The sequence below is a fragment of the Meles meles genome, chromosome 12 (genome assembly GCF_922984935.1).
Source record: "Meles meles chromosome 12, mMelMel3.1 paternal haplotype, whole genome shotgun sequence".
In the NCBI taxonomy this organism is placed as follows: domain Eukaryota; kingdom Metazoa; phylum Chordata; class Mammalia; order Carnivora; family Mustelidae; genus Meles; species Meles meles.
In genome coordinates, this window is record NC_060077.1 from 9270846 (window position 1) to 9297327 (window position 26482).

Consider the following 26482-nt stretch of genomic DNA (forward strand, 5'->3'; position numbering starts at 1 on the left):
TGCTTCATGGCGCCTGGCAGGCTTTCTGAACCTCAGTCTCCCCATCTCTGAAAGGGAGGCAAGCATCCCTAATCCTTCCTCCCTTCCTAGGGCTGCTTTAGGACTCAATAATAAAATAAAATAGAGATGGAGGCTACAAAGTCTTCCAAGTGTTCCCAGGACTCAAACATCCAGTCGGCCACACGCAAACCCCCGCCAATGTTAGGAACCAGCGCCTCCTGCCGGCCGCGCCGCTGCATGGGTTTCTCCGGGCGCGGCGCAGCAGCCTGCGCTTGCGCAGAGAAAGCAAGCGCTCAGGTCCGCCCCTCGAGGGGTGTGACTTCTTTGGATCCCTCTGGTTCGGCCACACCTGCTTCCGGGGAGGGCGGGCTGACGTCTCGAGCACGTGATTTTGTTCCGGCTCGCCAAAGATGGCGGCCCCCAGAGCGGGAGCGTGAAAGTTGGTGAAAGACGCTGTCCGACCGCGCCGGAATCGAAACAGTGGGGGCCGTGCGCCATGTCGCGTCTGATCGTGAAAAACCTCCCGAATGGGGTAAGTGCAGGGCCTGGACTTGGGAATCTGAAATTGGGACCAGCTGGGGGCCAGGAAGGAGATGGCTGGAGAGAACTGAGGGGCTGCGGCCCTGGGGCAGGACTCAGGGCGCATTCGAAACCTAGAAGGGTCAAGATCCTCGGCATATCCGTATTTGACAGTTGGGAGAGGGAGATAGTGACAGATCAAGGGTTCCCAGCCAGCCCGAGGGTGCCTGACTTCCATCCCCACAAGTCTCTTCCTATGGAGATGCCAACACCCCCCCACGTGTGCTGAACGCTCTCTCCTATAACCTCTCTTGTACGCGCACTCTTGTTGTTGTTCACTCGTCACTGGTTCAAACCCTGCACTTAACGTTCCTCTACGGTTCGGGAGCTTGTTGGACAGGCAAGTGGGGAGTATTAGGTTGCGGACCTGCGTTTCCACCCCCACTCCCGCCTTTGGGCCAGTGGGCATGATTTAAGAAAACTGAGTGCGTGTGAAGAGCTTTAAACCGTTTATCCAATAAGTGGGGAGGAGTGACCTAGTCATACTTGTCTCTGTTTCCCAAGAGACCAGCACAGAACCTGGCACGTGGTAGGCCTTCAATAAAAACATGTGGAATGAATGAGTGAAGAAGTACTACATGCCTGTGGTGTCAGATGACGGGAGGCAGTGTGCTGGAGTGGTTCAGCCTTACCCATTTTACTCTAACTTTGGTTTGGGGAGCTGTCCCTCACCATCCGTGTGGCCAGTAAGCGCATTCCCAAAATACAAAATGTCCTCTTCGGATGGGATGAGAGAGCTTCTGTACTCTTTAGAAGGAGGGATATAACACAAAGTTATTTCTGCTTTATTGTGGTTTTTTAACCTTTCTCCCCCCGCCCCCGCCAGTGGGTTGTGGGAGAGCTATGACAGGATTTTAAGAATTCAAACCGTACCAAAAAAAAAAAAAAAAAAAAAAAAGGATTCAAACAGTACCGTGGTGTATGTAATGAGAAGCAAAGTCTTTTGCTCCATCCTACCCTCTGTCTCTTTCCAGGAGGAACCACCTTCAATGGTTTGTTTTTAGGACTCCTCACAGGTATTACTCCATGTCTAAATGGTGTGCTTTCTCCCCCATTTCTTGGTCTGTTTACCCCAATGACTGCTGACCCTCCCCCATGAAAGACAAGGAACCACAGTCATCTGTTGTTCCCTTCCAGTCCGTTACATTATTATTTTTAATTCTTTCAAAATACCTATTGATCCATCCACCAGCTTTAGGCAATGTCTCTCTCTCTCTTTTTTAAAGATTATATTTATTTATTTATTTGACAGAGATCACAAGTAGGCAGAGTGGCAGACAGAGAAGGGGGGGAGCAGGCTCCCCACTGAGCAGAGAGCCCGATGCAGGGGCTCCATCCGAGGACCCTGGGATCATAACCTGAGCCGAAGGCAGAGGCTTAATCCCTGAGCCACCCAGGCGCCCCAGGCAATGTCTCTTGATGCCTCACTTTGATGGGTGAGGATTTTAGCTTGGCTGCCCTTTCTTCCCCTCCCACTTCGTTTCATTCGGATTCTTCCCCTCATTGGACTGACTTACCATTGCTTGTCTTGTCTGGTGAATGAAGGAACTGATGAAAAACCAGTAATAGTAGCTAACATTTTGAGAACTTACCATGTGCCAGGCACTGTACCAGTTGCTTTCAGTAAAGTAACCATTTAATCCGCAGCAACTGACCCTATAAGGTCAGTTCCATTTTTGTGTCCATTTTAAAGGTGAAGAAACTGAACGACAGCGAGGGGAAGTGACTTGCCTGAGGTCACACACAACGGGTAATTCATAGAGCAGGGATTGAATTGAACAATCTCTTCTAGAATTTGCATTCCTGACCCCTACACCCTACTGTCTCTCTTTGCATGATAACATGCACTTGTCTTAGCTCTTTCCCAACACGTGTTTAGTAGTGAGTACCTGTCATGTTGCTGACCATGTAGATAGTGGGGGATAAGACTCAGTCCCCATATTTTTATGGCATTGACGGTCTAGCAGAGGACTTGCACACCAGATCTCCATGGTGTAAGGGGCAGGGACTGAAGCATGACCTAGTGCTGTGTGAGCACAGAGGGCTGGGTTACCTGACCTACCCGGGGAGTCCGGGAGAGGCTTCCTGGGGGAGCTGATTGAACTGAGAATGAGAGGAGTTAGCCCAGGCCTGCTGGGAAGATTTCACCTAGAGGAGACAATTAGTAAAACCTTAGAGGTAAAAAGCATGAAAGGCTGCAAGGCATTTGACAAGAGGTGGTGTTCAAGGGCTGGGTCTAGTTAGCCATGGAGAATCTCACGTTTCACAGTACTTGCTTATTCTTGAGCCTCTGGTGTTAGAAAGTCGCCAAAAGGTTCTTAACAGAGGAATGATGGGGTCAGATTTGGGTGTGGTTGCTCCCATGTAATGGGGAAGATGAATTCACTGCCTTTTATGTATCTGAGCTGAGTCACAGCTCTTGATTCTGTAGACTTGGGTAGATCATTTATCCTGGATGACCTTCATTTTCTTCTCTCTATAATGTGGATAATTCCTAACTCAAAGGGTGATCCAAGATTTTAATGATCAGAGTTATTAAGAACCTGCTGCAGAAAGGGGCGCCTGGGTGGCTCAGTGGGTTAAAGCCTCTGCCTTCGGCTCAGGTCATGATCCCAGGATCCTGGGATCGAGCCCCGCATCGGGCTCTCTGCTCAGCGGGGAGCCTGCTTCCTCCTCTCTCTCTGCCTGCCTCTCTGCCTACTTGAAATCTCTGTCTGTCAAATAAATAAAAATCTTTATAAAAAAAAAAGATTTTATTTATTTGACAGACAGGATCATGACCTGAGCCGAAGGCAGAGGCTTTAACCCACTGAGCCACCCAGGCGCCCCAATAAATAAAATCTTTAAAAAAAAAAAAAAAGAAAGAAAGAAGATTCAATAAAAAAAAAAGAACCTACCACAGAAAACGTGTTTTTCCTTCCTTCTGGGCTGCCAGCGTCTCTAGGTTCTTTAATTTTAGACCTTGTTTTGGCTACCTGTGGGGTTCTTGGTGTCCCCACTACTGCCCACACACAGATCCCCCAGTAACTGCTTAGAAAACTCAACTGAACTGTGTCAGTGGTCTGGCTGGAGTGAGGATGGCAAGATGCTGGGAATCAGTTTCTATGTGGGGTCCCTTAGCCAAATAATAATAATAATATTAAGGGATTAGTTTTCTATTGCCACTGTTAAGAAATCATCTCAAACTTAGTGGCTTAAAACAATGCACATTTATTATCTTACAGTCTTGGAGGGCAGAAATCCTAAAATCAAGGGGCTGGCAGAGTTGCCTTCCTTCTGGAGACTCTAGGGGAGAATCTGTTTCCTGGTCTTCTGTAAGCTTCTCGAGGCTGCCTGTGCTCGTGGCTTTTGGCGACACCCTGCAGGGTCAAAGCTGGCAGTGTGTCATCTTGCAGTCTCTTTTTTGTCTCCACCATCACACTGCCTTTTGCAGCCCTGACCCTCCTGTCTCCCTTGTGTACTGGGACATCGGTATTGGATCTGCCCAGATGAGTCAGGATAACTTTCCCATCTCAAGATCCTTAATGTCATCACATTTGTGAAATCCCTTTGGCCACGTGCAGTCACAGGCCCAGAGGTCCCAGGGATTTGGATGTGGCCGTCTTTTGGGGTACTTCATTATTCTCTCTACCTCCGTGAGCAAACACATGTAACTTACCACATTCATTCATTCATTCATTCATTCACACGTTTACACTGACATTATCAGGAATTGATGGGAGCGGCTGTGGTGCTGGGCTCCATACATAATAGGTCTCTTTATCCTTTGAACAGCCCATAGAGTAAGACGATTTCACTGCAGCCTTCCTCCAAGCCAGAGCTGGCACCAGGTCCCACTGTGGAGCACGCTCTGCCCCAGCCTCATCAGTGTTGGCCCTTGGGGAATCCCAGGGTCCAGGGTTTCCAGCCCGTTTTTGTCCCCTTGGCTCGGAGGATTCCCCTGCCCCTCCCTCAGTGTGCCCTTCTGTTGTAGATGAAAGAGGAGCGTTTCAGACAGCTGTTTGCTTCTTTTGGCACCCTGACGGACTGCAGCCTGAAGTTCACCAAAGATGGCAAGTTCCGTAAGTTTGGCTTCATCGGCTTCAAGTCGGAGGAAGAGGCCCGGACGGCGCTGAAGCATTTTAACAAGAGTTTTATCGACACCTCACGGATCTCGGTGAGTCAGCTTCTCCTGCCTGTCGAAATAGACACCCTTGATCTTTCCCTCCATGCTCTAGTCCTGAGCCGAGCTGTTTTCAGACTGTGCTGTCTTTGGTCCATCTCCCTGGTCCTCCCACCTTTCATGCATACGAATCCCTTGGAGAGCTTGTTAGAGCAGTTTCAGAGTCAGCGTGGGGATGGGCTGGGACCTAGGAATAGGCAGGCCGGTAAGCTCACGGGTGAAGCCAGTACTGCTGTCCCCAACATGCTCGGACAACCACTGTTCTGTGTCAGTCGCTCACTCGTTCAGTGGATACACAGGGAGCATCTCCATGCTGGAAATTTCGAGAAGCGTGGTGCCCTTGGTCCCCGTCCTCGTGGGGCTGGCCGGTGGATAGGCTGCTTTCACTTGGTGTTGTCAGGGCTGCAATGGGGAAGCTCCAGAGACCTCTGGAGAATGGAGGCGGCCCATGTCCTGGCCCAGGGGGTATCGGGAGAGCTTCCTAAAGGAGGAGATCCTGTCCCTGTCACTCATGTACATTTAATGACTTGGTCAAACATTCTTAACACTTGGTTGAGAAGAGAAAACCAGATGTTAGACAAGTATGTATCACGTGACTCCATTCACATAGAACCATATTTCTTAGTCTCTGTGTGCGAAATGTAGAAAGAGCTATGTGGACGGATATTTACCAAAACATTCGTTTCTCTTGCTGGGTGATAAAAATTGGGATAAAAACTTTTTTTTTTCACTTTCCTTGTGCTTTTCTCTGTTGATTTGAGTTTTTTTACGCTGAACACGTATCATTGCTACAGAAACAGCAGAAATATTTTGAAAGTCCGTCGAAAGGGGTGTGGCAGGAAGACAGCCCCCTGACCAACCCAGGATAGAGGCAGCCCCCGGTGCCCTCGAATGTGGCAGAAAGTGCAGCCCGTCTCAGGAGTGTGTTGTGGGAGTCATGTCAGCTCAGGCCTGACGCTGAGCAGGCTTCTCAGTGGCCGCCCACCTCTCTCATCACCCCGGAGCCATTCTCTGCGGCCAGCGAGCTCAATGCACGATAATTACAGTGATTCTGGAAGCCGTTAGCTTAGCCTTGCCTTGTGCCAGACCCCGTGTCAGCCAGCCTGGGAGGCTGAGTGGCTAAGAACTCAGGCTCTAGAGCCAGGCCCCCTGAGTTCCCGTCCCCGCTCTGTTACCTTCTCCCTGGGTGACTGGGACAAATGACCTCACTTTGCTGATCTAGGAAGTGGGAAGGGTGGCGGTCCCTCCCTCCCGCTGTCCTGGAGGCTCCGTGTCCTCCCGCTCGCAGAGCACTCGGACTGCCAGTACGTGGGGTTGGTTGCTAAGTGTAGCGACTCAAATGACCTCAGGGAGGAGAAAGCAAAGGACAGCTGAGGGTGACCACGGCTGACCCTGGGACAGAACGGCGCCAGCGCCCCACACACGGATCTTTCTCATTAATAAAGTAGAGTATCGTAAATGTATTTTCTCTTATGGTTTTCTTTATGTGTTCTTTTTTTCTAGCTCATTTTTCTATAAGAATGCAGTGCATCATACATATGATATACAAATTATGTGTTAATCAACTGCTCTCCATAGGGTTTCTAGCCAGCAGGAGGCTATTAGTAGTTGGATGTTGGGGGGGAGTGGACAGTTACACACAGACATTTAATTACACAGGGTCAGTGCCCCTAACCCTGTGTCGTTCAGGGGTCCATTGTAATTTGCTTCAGCTGACTCTGCTCGTAAGTGACAACTGCTGTTTTCTAAAGCCCGGCTTCCAGGTGCTGAGGGTAACACCTGTGCCGGGCTGGGGGCAGGTGTCCCCATCACCCTCTCTCTCTCCCACATAGGTGGAGTTCTGCAAGGCGTTTGGGGACCCGACAAAGCCCCGGGCCTGGAGCAGACATGCTCAGAAAACAAGCCAGTCCAAGAATCCTTCAAAAGACAAAGATGCTGTCCCTACAGAACCCAAGAAAGTGCGTAGGTCACTCCCACCCACATCCCACGTGTCAGCAAGGTGGTCACCTGGGGTGGGGGGCGGGGACAGAGGAGCGGGAGCAGGAACCACCAGAGACTCCCTGTCAGATGGTTCCTGAAGTTGGATGCTCCCCAGGCAACCTGTCTGTCCCCTCTCCCCCTTCATCTGGGACCCTCACCATCTGTGCCTTCTGTTTGCAGGATGACAAGACGAAAAGGGTAGCAACCGAATTGGAGAAGGTGAGTGTGTCCTATGGACCAAGATGGGGGGTACCCAGGACAGCACCAGGAGGGCTGCCGCAGGCTGAGACAGTGTGTGGTGCCTGGCAGGCAGAGGCATACCTCTTGTCCTCCCTCTCTGTGTCTCTGTGGCTTCTTGGTCTCCTTGTCTGATGACGAGTGTGACCAGCTGATCCCAGGGGTCCTCTAGAGACCGGGAGAAATGGGCTCAGGGGATGTTCCCACCCGCTCTCGGGGGGTCAGGAGGGTGCACCCTAGCTGACCCTTCTCTCCCCGCCTCCTTGCGGCCGCCAGCTGAAGGAAGACACCGAGTTCCAGGAGTTCCTGTCCGTGCACCAGAAGCGGACGCAGACAGCCACTTGGGCCAATGATGCCCTGGACACCGAGGCCTCGAAAGGGAAGAGCAAGGCTGCCAGTGACTACCTGAACTTCGACTCCGACTCGGGGCAGGAGAGCGACGAGGAGGGTGCTGGCGAGGACCCGGAAGGTGAGGGCATCCACGCGCACCCGTCCACGCAGAGCGTGTGCCTGTGTGTGTGTCACGGCCCGGTGGCTGTGACCTGGGTGCCAGACATGGGAGATGACGTGAGAGACGCCGTCCTCTCTGGGGGTGATTATCCCACCCAAGATCTGCCCCGACCCATGCTGGTCACAGTCTGTCAAGTATTTATTGAGCACCTGCTGAATGCCAGGCGCTGGTTTGGGCCTCGAGGATACAGCAGTGAGCAAAGAAGAGTCCTCTCCCAGAGCTGGAAAGTCAGGGGAAAGAAACATTACAGAATTAAGGTTCTGCTTGAGGGCCCCCTCCTTGGAGGCCTCCCCTGGGAGCTCTCCTACCCGCCCCCCTTTCCTGCTTTCTCGCTGTGGCGCTCATCTTCAGATATCATCCTTAATAGTGGACTTAATTCCGTATTGTGGGGAGGGAGGGGGCTTCTATCCTCAGAAGAGGTTCACAGCGTAGCATGGGGGCAGGTGGGAACGGGAGCGTTTGCAGTCTGGAGTGGTCACTGCTCTGGTTGTGGGTCAGGCATCGATTATGCCCGAAGGTGAGACAATGGATTGAAGGTGAATTTTATGCCTGGTGAAGTTTCTGGGCAAAACTGGAGTCTGGAGGACTCGTTGGGAGTGGGTGGGATACGGTAGGGAAGGGGCAGGAAGGAGGGGTCACCGGCAGAGGGATGAGTGTGGCAGGGCATGGGGGAAGGGGCAGCACAGGCATTTGAGGGGGGCCTACGTGGTTTGGGGCGGCTGGAAGGACGAGGTGGAGTTGGGGCAAAGCTGGTCAGCTCACGCTGGCCTGATGAGCGTGAGTGTCCTGCGAGCATCTGGAAGCCACTGGAAGCTTGCAGGCGAGGAGTGAACAGTCCTGTCTGTCTCTCTAGATGATTGCGCCGGCCGTAGCTGAAAGTGCAGACTGGCGAGGGCAGGGCCGGTGCAGGGAGCCGTGCAGGGAGCTACGGAACTCTCTTGACTTGTGGCATGCGACGTGTCAGAACCCCCAACAGTTAGACCCTGTTTAACGTTGCGTATCAGAGGCCCCACCAGAGCTTTCAGCGCCTTGGGCCACCATGCCGGGCTGTCTTGTTGGTCCGCACCTCTGCTTGGCCAGCGCCCGTCGCTAACTCCCAGACCCCTGTTTTCGCAGAGGAGGGGGGCCGCGAACCCAGGGCGGCCGTGCAGACGGGACTCTCGGACATGGATTACCTGAAGTCCAAGGTGGTGAAGTCCCAGTCACCATCGTCCTCGGAAGAGGAGGAGAGTGAAGACGAGGCTGTGAGCTGTGGGGACGAGAGCGGAACCGAGGAGGAGGAGGAGGCTCCCTGCCCCGCGCCTGCCCAGCAGGACAGAGGGAGGCCAGGGGCCAGTCCAGCGCGGGGCAGCCCGTCCAGGAACGAGACAGCGGGGGCGGCCAGAGCGGAGGTGTGTGCATGGGGTGCACACTGGTGCTTGAGGGCAGAGGGAGGAGGGGGACAGCTGCCCTGGTCCTCACCCACGTTCCCTGCGGGGCCCGCCTCAACTCTTGGCCCTGGCACGTGCCTGCTGTGTGACCTTGGACAAGCACTTCTCCCCTGAGTCTGTTTTCTGTGGCGACGTGGAGAGGCTGTCTGCCTTCTGTGGCCGCGGTGTTCGCGAGCTGCGGGAGGGGCAGGGGTGTGTGATGCTCGGCGCTCCGTAGCAGGGAAGGCAGATGGGAGCCACGATGGCCATAAGAGATGGAGTTAGTGGACTGCTTGCTGGGACGTGCTGGGTATAATGCCGGCTTGGTCGTTTGTCATTAAGTCTTATGACAGCCTTCCAGGGAGTGGGGTGTGCAGGGATTCTTGTCCCATTTTACAGAGGAGGAACCTGAGGCCCAGAGAAGGAAAAAGACTTGTCCAAGGTCACGGCTAGGAAGTGCTGGGGTCAGGCTTGAATCCAGGCTCGCTGGGCTGTTACAGATGTAGGTGCTACCTTCAGAGACAGCCACCTGTGTCCCACCAGGGCTTCCTCTGCTCAGCGGCAGGGCAGGTCACATCGGGGTCCCCGTCCCCTTGCCTCCCTCTTCCCACCCAGCCCTCTTCAAGGCTCCAAACATCATCTCTCTCTCTTCTCTTTATCGCGTCCCCCTCACTCCTTAATTTACGGCCCCTTCTCATAACCACACCTCGTCATTTTATCCTAAAAATGGATATTCCAGAGAGGTAGGCGAGTCTGGCGAAGTCAGAGAACTATGGGTTCAAACCCCAGCTGCGACCCAGAGTGGCCGTGGGACCTGGGGAAAGGTGCTGCTCCTCGGGCTGCTGGTCCTCACCTAAGATGACGCTCAGCCTAGCAGCAGGCCCCGTGTCTGGTTTCCCAAACCCCTGTGCCTAAGCGCGTGCTGGCGCTCGCAGGTTCCGAGTTCAGGAAGACACCTCAGCGCCTCGTGCAGTGTCACACTCCCGGGGGGTCTGGGACAGCAGCCCCTAATCAGGCCCGTGTCTGTTCACGTCTGTTTCTGCAATGAAACCAGGAATGACCGCTCCTGCTGCGGGGGTAAAGGCAGATGTCATATTGCCTCACGTCTGCTCAGAGCAGATTTTACTGGCCAGTGACTTTAAGTCAGGGCAAGTTTTGTTGCCAAAGGAATTCTGGAAAATTGAGATTTCTTTAGGGCTACCTGGATAGAGAATTACAAAGACGATCCTGAACCCATAACCTCTGAAGTTGCTTTGAGGATTCAGTAGGACAGCAGTATTTAGAAAGTGCTTTGGACCAGTGTCTAGCCCAGAGTTAAGCCCTAAGTCCATGGTAGCGAATAGCAGGGTATCTCAAGGCTCCATCCGAGGCTCTCTGCCTCTCCTTGTAGCCTGAAGGCCCTGCTGGTGCACCCTTACCTCCCCCTCCAGCCAGACTGCCCTGCACGACAAGCATGTTTGTCTGTGTTCCCTGGCTCACTCTAGAAGCAGGTGCCTCACCAAGATGTCTGGCCCCGCCTCCTCCTGCAGCTGTTCCCAGGAACTCACTGGGGCCATTTCTGTTTTTGCCATCACTCAGGCAGACAAACCAGCAAACCAGAAGGAACCCACCACCCCTTACACTGTGAAACTGCGGGGAGCCCCATTCAATGTCACAGAGGTATGACGAACAATGCAACAAGGGCAAGGAGACCCCGGGACATGGGAGGTGGGGAGCAGGATGCTGGGAGGCTCTGATGCATGGGGCCTTAGGATCGTTGAGGACTTGAACTGGGAGGAACTGGGGTCAGAAAAGCAAAGTACGTTCTCAGGATCAGGAAACAGAGACGGCTCTACAGAGATGGAGAAATACTGGTTTCACTCTCTGGTCCTGTATGTTAGAAGTGGCAAAAACTCTTAAAAAATTTTAAGGGCATCTGGGTGGCTCAGTCGGCTAAGCATCCCAACTCTTGATATCAACTCAGTTCGTGATCTCAGAGTCATGAGGTCAAGCCTGTGTTGGGCTCTGCGCTCAGTGTGGAGTCTACTTGGGATTCTCTCTCCCCCTCTCTGCCCTTCCCAGGCCCTTACCCCCTGCACTCTTTCAAAAATGAATCTTAAAAAAATTGTTTTTAAAGGATGAGCCAGATGATTTGTGATCAATGTGCTGACTACTTAACCCTGCTGTTGTAGCACTGAGGCAGCCCTAGACAGTAGGAACACAAACAGTCATGGTTGTGTGCCATTAAAACTTTATTGACAAAAATGGATGCGGGCCACATTTGGCCCACATACTGTAGTCAACTGACTCTGGGTTTACATAGCAGAGAACTTTTTAATTTACTTCCTTGTGTAGGTGATAGAAGTTCAGCGTAGGAAAAATTTTAAAAGTAGCTAAGTGAAGAAAAGTGAAATTATTTTTAACTGAGATGACCATATTAAATATCCTCCAGCTGAGTTGAGAGTGAGAGGAGTGCTAACCAGAGAGGGTGCCAAGATGTACGTCTACTTCGTGCAGGTGTAGTTACTGACGGTCCCAAGCAAGGTGGGGCAACATTACACACACACACACACACACACACACACACACACACACACACTTTATATCCCACTCAGTGACAACCACTAACCATATCTTCTTAGACGCTTTTTTCTTTGTATATAAACACTGACCTCTGTTGTTTAGTTTTATAAAGCATTTCTACAATAAGAACTATTTTGAAACTTTTTTCCTCCTTTACCACAATATGTTAAAAAATATTTTTGCATATTGAATTTTCTGCTACGACATCATTGTTCACATTGTATGTTTTTTCTTACTCTGGACACATTATGCTTTTCTCCCCCATCCCCTAAGGTGGCATATGGGGGTTGTTTCTAGTCTTCTGCTGTTAATAATAATGCAGTCATCATTGCTTGAGACTGGATGTGAGCTGATTTTTTTTTTTTTTTTTTTAAAGATCAGATAGCACAGATTTTAGGCTTTGGGGGTCATATGGTGCCTGGATCACATTTCTTCTCTCTTTTAAAATAACCCCTCAAAAATGCAGAAACCATTCTTAGCTTACAGGTCATACAAAAGCAGGCCATGGGCAATATTTGGCCTGTGGGCCACAGTTTGCCAACCCTTGCTTGGGATATTTTATGTAAGCCCATGCATGAACACATTCAAGGCTTTGATAGAGAATGTCAGTTGCCCTCTGGAAGCATTGCTAATTTATACTCCCTTCAGCGGAGTATGAAAGTGCCCACTTCTGGGGATGCTGGGTGTTCATCTTTATCAAGATGACAGACAAAAATGGTGTCTCAATTTATGTTTTACGTTATTGGTGGGGTCAATCACTCACGTTTGTAAATCATCGTACATTTCCTTTACACAGTGCCTGGCCATACTGTTGCCCTTTTTTTCTCTTGAAGTGTTCATCTTTTTTGATAGTCTGTATATTTACAAATTTTTTAAAATGAAGCTTAGCAAAGTTCCTGTATGCAGTCAGCATCTGGGTCACACTCTGGAGTCTCTGAGTTAGCTGGTAGAGTCCTTCTGGAAAGAAGAATTTCATCTACCCACACTTCTGTACGTTGCATTTTTTTACTTGATGGTACAGCATGGGGGATCTTCCAGACCAGGACATTTTTCATGATGCAGTATATTCTGTTTCAATGGGCCACACTTTAGTTTTAATACCAAACATGCAGAAAATCATGCTCTAATTTAAAAAAAAAAAAAAAAAAGGAAACACTAGATGGCTTTTTCCAAAACTAATTAATAAAAAAATAGTTACTTTTTTCTTCTCCAGGAATAAAAACAAAATGTAATCGAAGAAGTGGTTTGTATATAAAACAGAAAGAAAACCTACCTTTAGATAGTCTGAGGAATATTTGTGTGTTTGTGGGTGTGTGTGTGTGTAGAGGGAGGCTTTATAGATACTCTAATAAAAGGGTTTTTTTTTTTTTTAAGATTTTATTTATTTGCTTGATAGAGATCACAAGTAGGCAGAGAGGCAGGCGGAGCGGGGTGGGGGAAGCAGGCTCCCCGCTGAGCAGAGAGCCTAATGCGGGGCTTGATCCCAGGACCCTGGAACCATGACCCAAGCTGAAGGCAGAGGCTTTAACCCACTGAGCCACCCAGGCACTCCTCTAATAAAAGTTTTATAGAGAAAACATTAACCTCCAATGAGGGATTTGAAAGAATACTTACGTAAATGGGAAGCCATACATTTTTAGAATGTAAAGATGCTGGCTCTTCCCTAATCATGAATGACTAAGTTCAGTTATAGCTCATCAGGGTGGTGACGCTGTCATAGAACATTCAGGAATATTCTATAAGAATAGACCCTTCCCCTAAAAGATACTGAAACATATTTGAAGTGACAGCAATTAAAACAGTTTGGTTCAGGCAAAGTTGTGGACAGGCTGATGGACTAGAATAGAATTCGGAAATAAGCTCCAATTTGTATCAGCATTTACTTGAGGATCGTGGGGGTGTCCCATGGCAATGAAGAGAGGTTTTTCTGTAAGTAATAATGGAACAACTGGTTTGTCTTTTTGAAGAGAGAAAAAAAGATGCATCCCTGCCTTATTCCTTACAGCAAGAGAAGTTTCAGATGTATTGAAAGCTTTAAAAAAAAGGACACTATAAAAGTTACAGGAGAAAGCTTTAGTCAATTTACTTAGAATCAAACAGGCCTCTCTGAGCCATTTGCAGAACTCAGTGGCTGCAAGGAAAAAGATGGATTAATTGATGGCATAACAGTGAAAACTTCTGTAAGATAATAAATGTCAGAAAGGCAAAAGACAACATTTGTTTGCAACCAAACAACAGGAACATCTGGTTTCTTTAATTTACACATAGTTCAAGCACTTGGGACTTCTGACCTGATAGGAAAATGGACAAAGGTAGGAGGTCTCCTAAGGAAATTGCATATGGCCAGTAAGGATGCTTGAGTTCACTCATAAGTAAAGAAAGACAGCTCGAAACTGGAAGATTACATTTTGCAAAAATTTTAAAAGTTCAATAATGCTTTCAGCCACTGTCGGTAGAGGTGTGCACGGCAGCCTTTTAATGGACAATTTGGAAGTGTCAGTCAAAATTAAGAATATCTGTACACTTGACCGAGCAATTATAATGCTAGGAATTTGCTGTGTAGGCGAGTGAACCAAATGCACTGAGATTTCAGTGCGAAAATGTTCACTGCTCTTGTATTACTGTTTTATTTATAACTTCATGTATCAATTTTTATCATGTCATTTATAAAGGCAAAAAAGCAGTAATCCTTTACACTTCATCATGAGAGAAGCCTGCTTCTCCCTCTCCCACTCCCCCTGCTTGTGTTCCCTCTCTCGCTGTGTCTCTCTCTGTCAAATAAATAAATAAAATCTTGTTTTAAAAAATGCAGTGTACAGAGGAGTGTGGATAGATGCATTTCTTTTTTCCAGAAGAAGACACATCCTATATCATACACTTCTCAGTAGGCACATAAAAATGAAGAAAAAGTGTTTTTGGGAGAATTTGATATTTTTGACATTTTTTTTTTTTTAATGGAGGTAGGAACAGGAAAAATTCACAGCATTATTGAACTTCTTCCATTTATTGTGTAGTACTTTGATTTTTACATTGTTTGGACATCCTAAGCTTCCCTTAAGGCCTCGGGCTAGTATGCAGATGAGAAGGGGGGGGTTCCCCTACTTTCTTTTTTTAATAAAAAGCCAGCAAGAGTGAGCTGGGCTTTGGAATTAGGGAATTAGGGGCCATTTTTGTTTTCTTGTTTGTATTTTAGAGCATTCCTTAATATGAGATATATCTGCATGTTTGTGCATTAAAAAAAAAAAAAATGTGCTTAAGCCACCCTTATGCCCAAAATAGAGGAGTTCAGAAAATCAAGGACCGTCTACAACAGCACTCTAAATTGCTGTGTCTCACCTTCGTGAAGTAACATGGACAAATACTAATGCATTCATGAGAGGTAACAAAAGCCAGAGTTAACCCCAAATATGTGTTAAAACGTCCTTAGGAAAAAGATCAGAAACAATGTCTGAAAATGCTGTTTGGAATGATACTATTTTATTTATAGATCTGCATTTTTCACTCCGATTATTTTTTTAAAGATTTTTATTTATTTATTTGACAGAGATCACAAATAGGCAGAGAGAGAGGAGGAAGCAGGCTCCCCTGCTGAGCAGAGAGCCCAATGCCGGGCTTGATACCAGGACCCTGAGACCATGACCTGAGCCGAAGGCAGAGGCTTAACCTGCTGAGACACCCAGGCGCCCCACTCTTCCGATTTTTTGTTCTAAGCTTATCTAAGGTGGTTCTATTGCATGATGGAGAAAAGCTCTGTGTTTAGCAGTGAGAGAGAAGTTAATGGGTGAAACGACATGGGGACCTTTCTGAATTTGGAAATTTGGCCCACGTTTCTTCATTGGGGTGCACCTCTGTTATCGCGCTTGATAAAGGAGGGAAATCTTTTCTGCTTGCAGAAGAATGTTACGGAATTCCTGGCGCCCCTGAGACCAGTGGCCATTCGGATAGTGAGGAATGCTCATGGGAACAAAACAGGTAAGGCCTGGGCCCTCTGTGGGGTGGGTTTGGGGAGACAGAGGGCATAGATGGGAGGTTGGGGCAGCCGCCTCAGGGGGATGTTTTTAGGGTAGCTGCTGTGTTTGTTCTTTCTGTCCCCAGTTCAGTGGACAGGTTCAAGCACTCAGGACAGAGTCTGTCTCTGATGGTCTTGTATGTAGCTTGCCCCTGCTCTACCCTCCTTGAACCCCCATTCCTGTCCTCGCTCTCAGCCTATGCTTGTGCTCATGGGCTCACCTGTTCCATTTAAACACATGTCCTTGGTCCCAGGGCTTTGCTTGGCCAAGTCCACAGGCCGTGCTGTGGGTTGCCAAGGATGTGTGGTGTTTCCCCAGGCTGCCCTCCCCACTGCCTTCCCCGTCTGGGTAGCCAGCCCCCTCCTTAGGCTTCAGAGGGGTAGGGAGCATGCTGGCAGGAAGGGTCTGAGCTTGGAGAGCTGGAGACCCGCCTGTGCTTACTTGGTGCCCCCCTGAGAGCCACCGTGGGGGCTTCCGGCTGGGGGAGGCCAGGCGGTACTGGGCAGGCGGGGTGTCCTTGGCAAGAAGACTCCCACCTGGGCAGAAGGGTTGGGAACTTTGGGGGCTGGCATCCAGGGAAGAAAGGGCTCTGCTTTAGGAATGGTCTTGTCACCTTTGAGTATCTGCGTCTCCTCCCTTGCTCTCAGAGCACGAAGCCCTGCTTACCAGGCAGTGCCGTTCAGCCAGCCAGCTAGTTCTGTCTCCTTGCACACTTACCCGAGTGCAGTAAAGGAGCGGGTGACGAGCGCCTGCCCGGGCTCAGATCCCAGCTCAGCCACTGACGGGCCCCGTGACCCTGAGTGAGGGACTTGGCCTCTCTCCCCTCATCTGTGCAATGGGGCAGTCCTACTTAGTCCATTCCATTGTGAAGACTCAGTGAGTTAGCACACACACACAGCATTTAAACTCTGCTGAACGCCTCCCACGTACTCCCTGAGAGCTGCTGTTAATAGTGGTGGTGGTGGAGGAGGGGCTGCCCCTGCTTTCACGGCACTTTGGAGACCACAGGGTGAGCAGGAGCTGGCAAGGGGGAGCCGGAGGGAGCATATCAGAGCTGTCAGGGCTGAGAGAAAACAGTTTTGGAGGCCGGGGAGCTGGAGGGAGCTGGCATGGGAGCGTAACGCTTTTGAGGAGTGACAGCATGTCCCCTCAGAAGAGCTGGTGAGGAGGGGGGACCTAGCCCCGAGGCCGGGGGGCTTACTATGACTATGAACTCCAGCCGGGGTGCAGGAGCGCAGCAGAGGCTTAAAGCATGGGGAGGCCACAGTTGGATACAGAACAGTCCCTGGCTGGTGACAGAAGGGTCCTGGGCCGGGCCCATGAGGGGCGGGTGGGCTGGGTGGGGCTTTTGCAGCTGTCCAGGGAAGGATCGGAGGAGGCGGGCTGGGGTGTGACAGAGGGGCAAGGAGGAGGGTGGGGGACATTTATGGGGATACATGAGGTGCCTGCCTTTGGGAACGGAGAGGAAGGAGGAATCCTAAGAGGCAATAAAGAACCCTGTGATGGAGGCCTAGACCCCCGGGCTTAGGACCACATTGCAGCACCGCCGCCCCTTAGCCCTGCCACTCTGCCGCCCATGGGGTTGAGGCCTTGGGAGGTGGCAGATGGGAGGTCCCGTGCTCCAGGAAACAGCCCCGCATGCTTGTTTGTGCACGAGGGGTAAGCGACGGAGTCCTCGTGGAGACAGCCGCTCGGGTGCTGAGCTGGTCACACGCTTCTGCCTCGGCTCATCTCCTCCAGGGGAGGCCATGGAGTGAGCCCTGGTGCGGGTGGGGTGAGGCCGGAAGGGAGCTGCAGGCCCCCTGTGGTCGTCACCATCGTCTGTGAAACCAGCCCATGGGGTCTCAGCCCATGGGGTCTCAGCCCTGCCCGCAAGGAGAGGCGTGGCTGGGGGTGGGGTGGGGAGAATCCCCTTGTGTTTTGGAGGCTTGGCGAGCGTAGGGGTTTTCCCCCACTTTCTGCTCAGATTCCCCAAACAGCCAGCATAACGTGGGTGTTCCTCTGAAACTCCCACCAGTGTCTGCAGTCTCCCTTTTGTCACTGTCCCCTTCCAGGGTACATCTTTGTGGACTTGAGCAGCGAAGAGGAAGTCAAGCAAGCTCTGAGATGCCACAGGGAGTACATGGGTAAGGGGTCAGCCTCCGCCTGGTGGCAGGGCTTCGCTCGCTCATTCGGTCACCCCGTACGTTTGGGGGAGGGTCTGCTGTGTGTCCGACACTGGTCTAGACACCAGGGATACAGTGGTGAGCAGAATAGACCAAAGCATCTGCCCTTGTGGAGGCAGGAGTTAGCTGCCGTAGAGCGGGGAGAGACAAGCAGCCGGCAGATGGGCCGAGATTGGAGAAGGTGCGTTTTCAAACAGGATTGCATCCGCTTGGGCCTCGCTGAGAAGGTGACATTGGAGCAAAACCCAGAGGAGCGGCGTGGCAAGCTCTGGCTTTGTGGGATGGTGCACAGAGGCCGTTCATCAGCAGTGCGAGGCAGTCATCCAGGATGGCCTGTCCAGGGACACCTTTGCCCAGGCAGAGCCAGGGAGTGTGCTCTGAGGGGTAGAGGTTACAGCACGGTGGCCTGGGGTGACCAGGCAGGTCCCCCGCCACGGTTAAAGCCTGATGTGCAGGATGAGTGAGATTCGGGGAGAGAGTTCTTCTGGTTCATGCCCAGCCCTGGCCCAGAACCTCTACCTCCGTAACAGAGCCGGGTGCCAGCACTCTCGCCTTGGCCGTGGCCTCTGGAAGGCCGAAAAGGAGAGTTTGGATCACCACCCAGGAGTTGCAGGCAAGTTCTGGGCCTGCCCCAGAGCCCTGACTCCTGTTCTCCTGCAGGTGGGCGCTACATTGAGGTATTCAGGGAAAAGAACGTCCCTACGGCCCAGGCACCGCTGAAGAGTAGCGCCAGACCCTGGCAAGGCCGGACCCTCGGGGAGAACGAAGAGGAGGAAGACCTGGCCGACTCTGGGAGGCTCTTCATCCGAAACCTGCCCTATACCAGCACCGAGGAGGACCTGGAGCAGCTCTTCTCCAAATTCGGTAGGGCTGCCGCCTCCGGCTCTCCTAGCACATAGTGTGCGAGCTGACGGCCTGGGCTCCAGGAGGGCCCGCCTCCCGTCAGCTCCTGACCACAGGCAGACGGCTTCCCCCTCTCACTCCGTTCCGTCCTCCATAGATGGGGCCCGTGATCCCTGAGCTGCTGGGAGTCCTCCCACGTCCTGGACGTCGGGGGTTAGCAGGGCTCCCGGGAGAAGGTTGTGTCATGGGCGTTGTGAGCTGTCTAAACCCTGTGTCTCTTTGCTCTCGCTGTCTAAACAGAACAGACGAGATTTGGAGATAATCTCCTGAGTTAGCCCTTGCTGGCCGAATTTTCACTGCTTGGAATATGAAGTCCAGTCACAGGAGGGGCTGGGGGGGTGCAGATGCAACAGGGCTCCTCGGCCTGAGCTCCACTGTCTGAGACCTTGCTCCCCATGCCGAGTGTCCCAAGGGGATGTGATAGGGTCTTGTTTGTCATGGTTGCTGCTATTTCGCAGGCAAGAACAGGAAGGCCTGAGGCTCAACTCAGCACGCAGGGCTGTGTGTTTGTAAGGTAGTGGCTGTTGAAGGGAACGGAGTTAGCATTGAGATGGAGGGTAGACTCGTAAAGTATTGAGAAAGGCCACTTTCGACCACTGAGGTGGTCTCATGGTGACCGTGGCTGGGACCTACCCAGAAGAGCTGGGTGCCCAGCACTCAGGCCCAGCCGCAGCCCCCAGGATGCTGACACCTGTCCTGTCCCCAGGTCCTCTGTCTGAGCTTCATTACCCCATCGACAGCCTGACCAAGAAACCCAAGGGCTTCGCCTTTGTCACCTTCATGTTCCCTGAGCACGCCGTGAAGGCCTACGCGGAAGTGGACGGGCAGGTGTTCCAGGTGACTGCTCCAGGCTGGTGGGGGGCAGCTGGGCTCAGGTGATGGGGAAAGGATGTGTGGGCCCACACGCACGAGCATCCACATTTCTAAGAAAACGCAGATGGTGTGTGAAGCCGCTGCCTGATGGGAGCCCGTGGAGGGGAGCTCCCCGAGGGCAGGGCCCTTCAGCACCTAGGACAGCGCCTGGCGCACCGTGGAGGCTTGAAAACTCTTTGTTAAATGAACACATATGCCCTCTGTGCCCAGAAATACCGCTTGGGAGAGAAGTGGGAAGGAGAGTTTGGAGCTGGTCACGTTAAATGGGCACAATAGAATGTAAGAAACTCTTCTTTTCCAGTGTTACTGCGTAGTTTGCTTTGTCCGCCTGCTCAAACCCAGGCCAACTTGAGCTCCCTTTCTCCTTTTTCTCCCTACTCATTTGTTCATTCGTGATTTATTGGTCTCCTGGGGCTGCCCAGCTGGACCCGGCTCCCACCCATGTGGAGCCCTCGCTTCAGAGTGTGGAGCCAGGAGGGAGCCCGGGTTTGAGGGGGTGAGGGCTGCTGTGGGGTTTTCATAAGATGCTCAGTTTCTGTCATGAGGCTGCGTCAGACGTCCCCTACCAGCGTTGGGGCCCTGAGTCATGTGGCCAGGCCCCCATTCTGGTGTGAGGGTCGCCATGTGGGGGTTCTCCCAGAGGCAGCATCTCCCGACTAGGGTCTTAGCACTAATGTCTTGGGGCAGGATGTGGACCGCCCCATCCTCTTCTCATCACCCCCCACCAGGGAAGGATGCTCCACGTGTTACCATCCACCATCAAGAAGGAAGCCAGCGAGGACGTGGACACCCCAGGGTCATCATCTTATAAGAAGAAGAAAGAATCTAAAGACAAAGCCAATAGCTCCAGGTCCTTACCCGCTGCCAGCCTCTGGGCCCTGCTCCTCCAGCTGCCTGCGTGCTCTGGCCCCTTGGGATGGGTTCAGCCTCTCTTCCATGACCTTGCTGAGCCCTACTTGCCTCATCGGCTTAATGGGGAGAATCACAGTGGTGCCTTACTTTCTTGGGGTTGGAAGAATTAAATGAACTGATACAAGCAAAGTGCTGGGTCCCTGGCACAAAGTAAGTGCTTGTCCAATGTCAGGGATTGTATCACCCTTGCTCATATCTCCAGGCCCTGGGTGCTTGGCCCATACACACCAGGTAAGCTGGCAGGAGGAGGAGGAGGCTTTGGGGGCTTAGAAGGGCAGGTGATAAACTTATTTCTTAGAGCTTTTGCCTCAGAGAAAATACTCTGCTTGTTTAGCCTTGGTCTGACATCCCCATTCTGCCTCTGCCTCTCAGCTCTCACAATTGGAACACGCTGTTCATGGGCCCAAATGCTGTGGCCGACGCCATTGCACAGAAGTACAGCGCCAGCAAGAGTCAAGTGTTTGACCACGTGAGTGGGCGTCCGGTCTGACGCACCTGGCTCTGGGCTGATCACAAGGGGAGAAAGAGCAGGGGAGGGGCAGTGGTTCTGGGGTCCTCTACAAGCCCCAGGCCTCAGGCTGAGGTTGTGGGCATCCTAGGAGCCTTCTCTGGAAGTATCCTCTCCATGCTCCAGGCCTGCCTCTCCCAGGCTTGTGTAGAGTCAAGCCAGAGAGACCCAGCTGTGTGGTGCTCCTCACCACAGCCCGATGAGCTCAGTGCTCCTGCTGTCCCACTTTCCAGGGGAAGAAACTGAGGCCTAGGGATACAGAGCAGCTTGCCCAGGGTGACGCACCTGGAAAAAGACAGATGGGATGACAGGTCTGTCTGACTCTGGTGCCCATGCTCTGAACCCCATCATGTACCTCTCCAAGGGTTGTTGCACACAGTCCCTCAGCTGGGGGCGGGGGGCGGGCAGTCCTTGAGACAAGGAGAGGGGAGTCATCAGTCTCTGTCCCTCTTCCCATCGAAGTCAAACCGGATTCTTGCTGACCTTTCCCATTCATCTCTCCAGCCCCCTTAGATCACACACTTTCCTTAAAACGCACATGCCTCTATTTACACTGTGGCTAAGTCCATCTTGGGCAAAACCTTGGAGTATGTTTTCCAGCCAATCAGCAAAGGAGATCCGTGGTTTTGCCCATAAACCACAGACCCATTGTCATTTCGTCCCGCCCAGCACTCCAAGTCAGCACTGCCCATTTGAACTAGAATGTGTGCCCTGTGTGTAGTGGCAGAATCGTAGTGGCCACGTTTCTTAAAAAGCAAAAAGTGGTAAGGTTTGTTTTCATAGTCTGTCTTGTGTAATTCGGTATAGCCCAAGCATAGACAGGATACCATGTCAACATAATACACAGTGTGAAAGATGACAAGATCCCTTTGCCTTTTGCTTTCTCACTAAGTATTGAAAATCCAGCACGTGTTCTATACTCCGAGCACTTCTGGAGGCTCACGTGCCAACGTTTCAAGTGTTCAGTGGCCAGATGTGGCATGTGGCCCCCATGTTGCGCCAGTCAGCTCCAGGCCTTAGCCACTTAGGAGGCATGCGGCCAGTTCAGATCCCACAGGCACCCCACACAGGAAGGATGGCTCTTCTAGAACTTTCCAGAGAAGGAAGACATGTGTAAACAGGTGCAGCACACCCATGATGGCTGGGAAGGTTAAGCAGAGTAGGGGAGAGGGTGTGAGAGTGAGGGTCACGGGTCAGCAAAGTGACATCTAGGCAGAAACTGGGTGGAAGGAGGGATTGTGGGTAAGCACCGTGTAGGCAGAGGTCAGCGAGTATAGAAGCCCGAGGTGGGGCTGAGGTTGGTCTGCTCCGCTGAAATGGAGGGTGGGGAGTGAAGTTGAAGAGGGAGGCACGGGGCTCTTGATTTACTGTGAGAGACCCAGCAGCCTGAGCCACGAGATCACCGTGGGTCCCTGAGGGGCGATGGCAGGGCCCAGCCCCATCCAGCCACCTCCTCAGGCTGTTGGGAGATGGAACGGCTGAACTGTCACCAGCCCGCCAGCTGACAGAGCCTCTTCCCTCTCCCCTCCCATAGGAGACCAAGGGCAGCGTGGCCGTGCGCGTGGCCCTGGGGGAGACCCAGCTCGTCCAAGAAGTACGACGCTTCCTCCTGGACAACGGGGTCAGCCTGGACTCCTTCAGCCAGGTGGGTGCCAGCTCAGTGAGCCCCTGGTGGCTAGAGGCCCAGGGAGGGTTTCAGATCCGGGTGGGTTTGAAGACCAGACTTTTCTTTTTCTTTTTTTTTTTTTTTTTTTAAGATTTTGTTTATTTATTTGACAGAGAGAGATCTCAAGGAGGCAGAAAAGCAGACGGGGGGATGGGGGGGGACAGGCTCCCCGCTGAGCAGAGAGCCTGATGCAGGGCTCAATCCCAGGATGAGATCATAACCTGAGCCAAAGGCAGAGACTTAACCCACTGAGCCACCCAGGTGCCCCAAGATCAGGCCTTTCAAGGATGATGATTATTAATCCCTAAATTGTCTCTAAAGAAGAAAATATCCCATGGGCTCAAACAAGGGGCCTGTCTGATTCACATGATGTCTCTTGGGGGCTGTGTGCAGAGGCCCAACCCAGTAGCTTACTAGGAGCTCCTGTAGTCTGCGAGTTAAGACCTTCCTTGGACCAGGTAGGAGAGCGGTCTGGACACCTGCGTGCTCCTCCTCCACCAGGTAGGAGTTTAGATGACAGATGGTTAACCAAGTCCGACAAGCCTGCTGAGACCCGCTCACATCCTCTCCTCCCTTTCACAGGCTAGGAAACTGAAGCCTGAAGAGGCGGTGGGGTGGTGACTTAGAGGTCAAATACCAAGCCTATGGCAGGAGCCGGACTAAATCTCTACTTCTGACCCCCAAGTAGCCCTCTCAGCTGTCCAGGCCAACCTCCAGGGCGGTGCATGTGTGAAATACGGATGCTGAAGGCTAACACTTACTGGGACTCCCCACAGTTCCCCCAAATCTCTGTTTTATTATTCCTTTCCCACACATGACAACCCAGGAAAGCAGCCCTGCTGTGTTCCCATCATGGTCCACAGAGGCTAAGTCACGCTTATGTGTGCTCCAGATCCCACAGCTGGGTGTGGATCCGAATGCAGCCCAGAGCCTGCGCCCCTAACCGTTGTCCTCTGTGGCCCGACTTGTACCTGAAGCCCACTGGGGCCCAGCCTTTCCAACCTGCAGGTGGCTTCTATCTGACTCCGTCCTCAGAGCAACAGTGAGGCCTACAGGATGGGTGTTCCTGCCCATTTTGCAGATGAGAAAACAGGCCAGAGGGAAAGCAACTGACCCATGGTTTCAGGTTAGATTCATAGCTAAGCTGAGACTCGTGCTCAGATACCCCATACGCCAGGAGTTTCGCTGTGATATCTTGCTCTTTTGGTGCCCCTGCTACATGGTTTTTCAGTAAACTGATCGCTGATATTTACAGAGCGGCACATATGATGTGCGCTTGGCTCGTGTTAGTGCACATAATTCAGGCCCTCCCTGCCAGCCTTCTGTGAAGTCGGCGCCATGCCCTGGCGTTAGGGGAGGGGCTGAGGCCAACGTAATACATCTCCCAGGGCCATGTATCTAGTGTCTCGTTGGGCTTCTCCCAAGGGCAGATTGAAGAGGTTCTTCAAGGTTGGTTCTCACTGGCCAGTGAGAACGGTAAATGGAAAGAGACAGAGAGTTTATCACAGTAAGGGCTGCTACAGTGGGGGGCTAAGGTTTGCCTGGGGGAACACTGCAGAACTCACACTACACACTTGTGTCCGCACCCCAAGGACAGGGGATGCACGAAGCTCTGAGAGCCACAGGCTGCTCCGGCAGTGGTAACTCCCCAGCCCTTCCCGCCTGCCCCATGTGTGGCAGCAGGTGCCCTGCAGGTCCGGGACAAGGCCTCTGGCACCAAGATGCAACTCCTGGCCATTGGCAGTCTGGGCGGGGACACTCCACAAGGTCCAATGAGGGCTGTGGGCGGGCACTGGCAGAAGTGCAGGGTCTGACGTGTGACCTAGGCTCTAGACCTGGGGCCCTCACCCCTCCTCACCCCGAGGAGCCGCCTCTCTCCCTGGAGCGCCATGCCCGAGGGAGTGGGCTCCCGGGGACCCACTTCCCAAGCACCTGGCACTTGAGGTCCCAAAGGAGTGCCTGGTGCAGAGAGAGCTGCAGATGGGTGCTGGGGTCAGCTCGGAGATCCTCCCTTCTGTTGTCCCCACATGTCTTGATTCCCTGCCTGCAGGCGGCGGCTGAGCGAAGCAAGACCGTGATCCTGGTCAAGAACCTCCCGGCGGGCACCCTGGCGGCCGAGCTGCAGGAGACCTTCGGCCGCTTCGGCAGCCTGGGCCGCGTGCTGCTGCCCGAGGGCGGTGTCACCGCCATCGTGGAGTTTGTGGAGCCCCTGGAGGCCCGCAAGGCCTTCAGACATCTGGCCTACTCCAAGGTAAGGCTGCCGGGGCCTGCTGGGGAGAGGGCTGGGGGGCTGACAAACCGGCGGGTGTGGTGCTGGTCGCAAACCAGCCTTCTCCAACGTGGTCTATGATTTTACCTCCTCGGGCCAGGAGCATGCGAGAAGGCCCCTCTAGACATCCCCCAGGGAGCACCCCGTGGCTCCTTGCCTCACTCTGGCTTTCCTTGGCTCTCCTTGGCTCTCCACTCCTGTGCGAATTAGAGCTGTCCTTCCTGGAGCCTCTGGTGTGTTGCATTTCCAATAAGTTGAAAGTCACTTCTGTAAGAGGGCAGTCTCCTGTTTCTCTGTAAAAAGAGAAAGAAGTCCCGTGTATATGCACATTTATAGTAGTACGTTACCTTCTCGTGGTTTCTTTTACAAATGACCACAAAGCAGGGGCTTGAGACAGCAGAGCTGGAGTATTGTCTCCCAGCTCTGGAGACCCGAAGTCAGAAATCCAGCTGTCCCAGGGCCCTGCCCACTTGGAAGGCTCCAAGAGACCCTTCCCTGCCCTGCCAGCTTCTGGTGGCCCCATGTGCCCCTTGATTCGTGGCTACGTCTGTCTGGTCTCTGCCTCTGTCTTCACGTGGCCTTCTTCCCCTGTCCCAGATCTAACTCTGCCTTTGTCTTGTGCGGACCCTTGTCCTCAGATTTATGGCTCACCCAGATAACTCAGATGCTCTCTCTCAAGATCCTTCACTTAATGATATTTGCAAAGATCTTTTTTTTCCAAATAAAATCCCAAATCCACAGGTTTTAGGATTTGGGGATGTGGACGTAACTTTATGGGGCGGGAAGCACTATTCATCCGTGATGAGTAGCTTCTCTTTATCAGGCACTTTTGCCCTCCACAGACTGCTTATCGGTGTCTGGTTTGTCCTTTTTGTAAAAGGAAAGATTGTGCCTGCACACGTGCGTGCATGCACTGCCTGTGGTCTACGGGCGGGGGAGGGAGAAAAGGTGTGTTCCTGACAGCCCCTTCCACGCTTCCTCCTGGAGAGCCCCAGTTCATAAGTGATCCTGCTTCCCCATCCCACTCGCTTTCACTCCTGATCACAGAAGACCCATGGAGAGCCCAGCCTGTCCAATGATAGCAGATGCTCGGGCCTGTCCCCTGGGCCCCAAGCTGCAGCAAGGGTGGAGGGAGTGTGGTGTTCTCAGGGATCAGGCAGCACAGAAGGTTCCAGACTATGCCACTCCTCTTGGCTCCGTTCCCCGGGGTGAGTTGCCCATACTCTGTGAGCCTCAGGCTCTCCGTCTGCAGGAGGAACTGAGCCCCTCCCCCGCCCCATCTCTGCAGTTTCACCACGCCCCCCTGTACCTGGAGTGGGCTCCAGTGGGCGTCTTCTCCGGCTCAGCCCCGCAGACGAAGGAACCCCGAGATCCACCGGCAGGACCTGCAGAAGAGGACAGGGCAGAGCCAGAAACCTGTAAGAGGCGCGATCAGGGTGTCCCAGGGCAGTGGGCAAGTGGAGGAGGGAGGGTGGCAGGGCTGGGCGCCATGCCGTGGTCTGTCAGGTACTTGGTATAAAGTTCTTTATTTGTCCTGGAGACCGGCACATCTCAGACTCTCGGGTTTTATAGGCGTGTAAGATGTCCTTAAGATCAGAGCGTAGAAATTACAAGCACGGCATAAAGTAGCCAGCTTTACAGTTTGCCAGTTAAAGGTTGAAAAAAGCCTCTAGAATCTACTCGTAGGGATTTAGAGCAGAGCAGGTGGGTGCCTTCTTGTTTAATGCACCCGCCCC

At 52.4% G+C, this 26482-nt stretch overlaps 1 protein-coding gene across 1 annotated transcript in view; it reads left to right on the plus strand.

Annotated features, from left to right (window-relative positions):
* Nucleotides 1-399: 399 nt before the first annotated feature.
* The window catches only part of RBM19 (RNA binding motif protein 19), a 120084-nt gene continuing 94001 nt past the window's right edge, over nucleotides 400-26482 (plus strand). Inside the window, exons 1-16 of the mRNA XM_046025706.1 lie at nucleotides 400-532; nucleotides 4553-4735; nucleotides 6574-6699; nucleotides 6902-6940; nucleotides 7235-7427; nucleotides 8586-8860; nucleotides 10457-10537; nucleotides 15334-15412; nucleotides 17505-17576; nucleotides 18276-18479; nucleotides 19225-19355; nucleotides 20120-20241; nucleotides 20676-20772; nucleotides 22346-22456; nucleotides 24528-24728; nucleotides 26035-26164. Of these exons, the coding sequence (XP_045881662.1) occupies nucleotides 497-532; nucleotides 4553-4735; nucleotides 6574-6699; nucleotides 6902-6940; nucleotides 7235-7427; nucleotides 8586-8860; nucleotides 10457-10537; nucleotides 15334-15412; nucleotides 17505-17576; nucleotides 18276-18479; nucleotides 19225-19355; nucleotides 20120-20241; nucleotides 20676-20772; nucleotides 22346-22456; nucleotides 24528-24728; nucleotides 26035-26164 (2080 nt within the window). The 5' untranslated portion in view covers nucleotides 400-496. The remainder of the gene's footprint in view (nucleotides 533-4552; nucleotides 4736-6573; nucleotides 6700-6901; nucleotides 6941-7234; nucleotides 7428-8585; nucleotides 8861-10456; nucleotides 10538-15333; nucleotides 15413-17504; nucleotides 17577-18275; nucleotides 18480-19224; nucleotides 19356-20119; nucleotides 20242-20675; nucleotides 20773-22345; nucleotides 22457-24527; nucleotides 24729-26034; nucleotides 26165-26482) is intronic.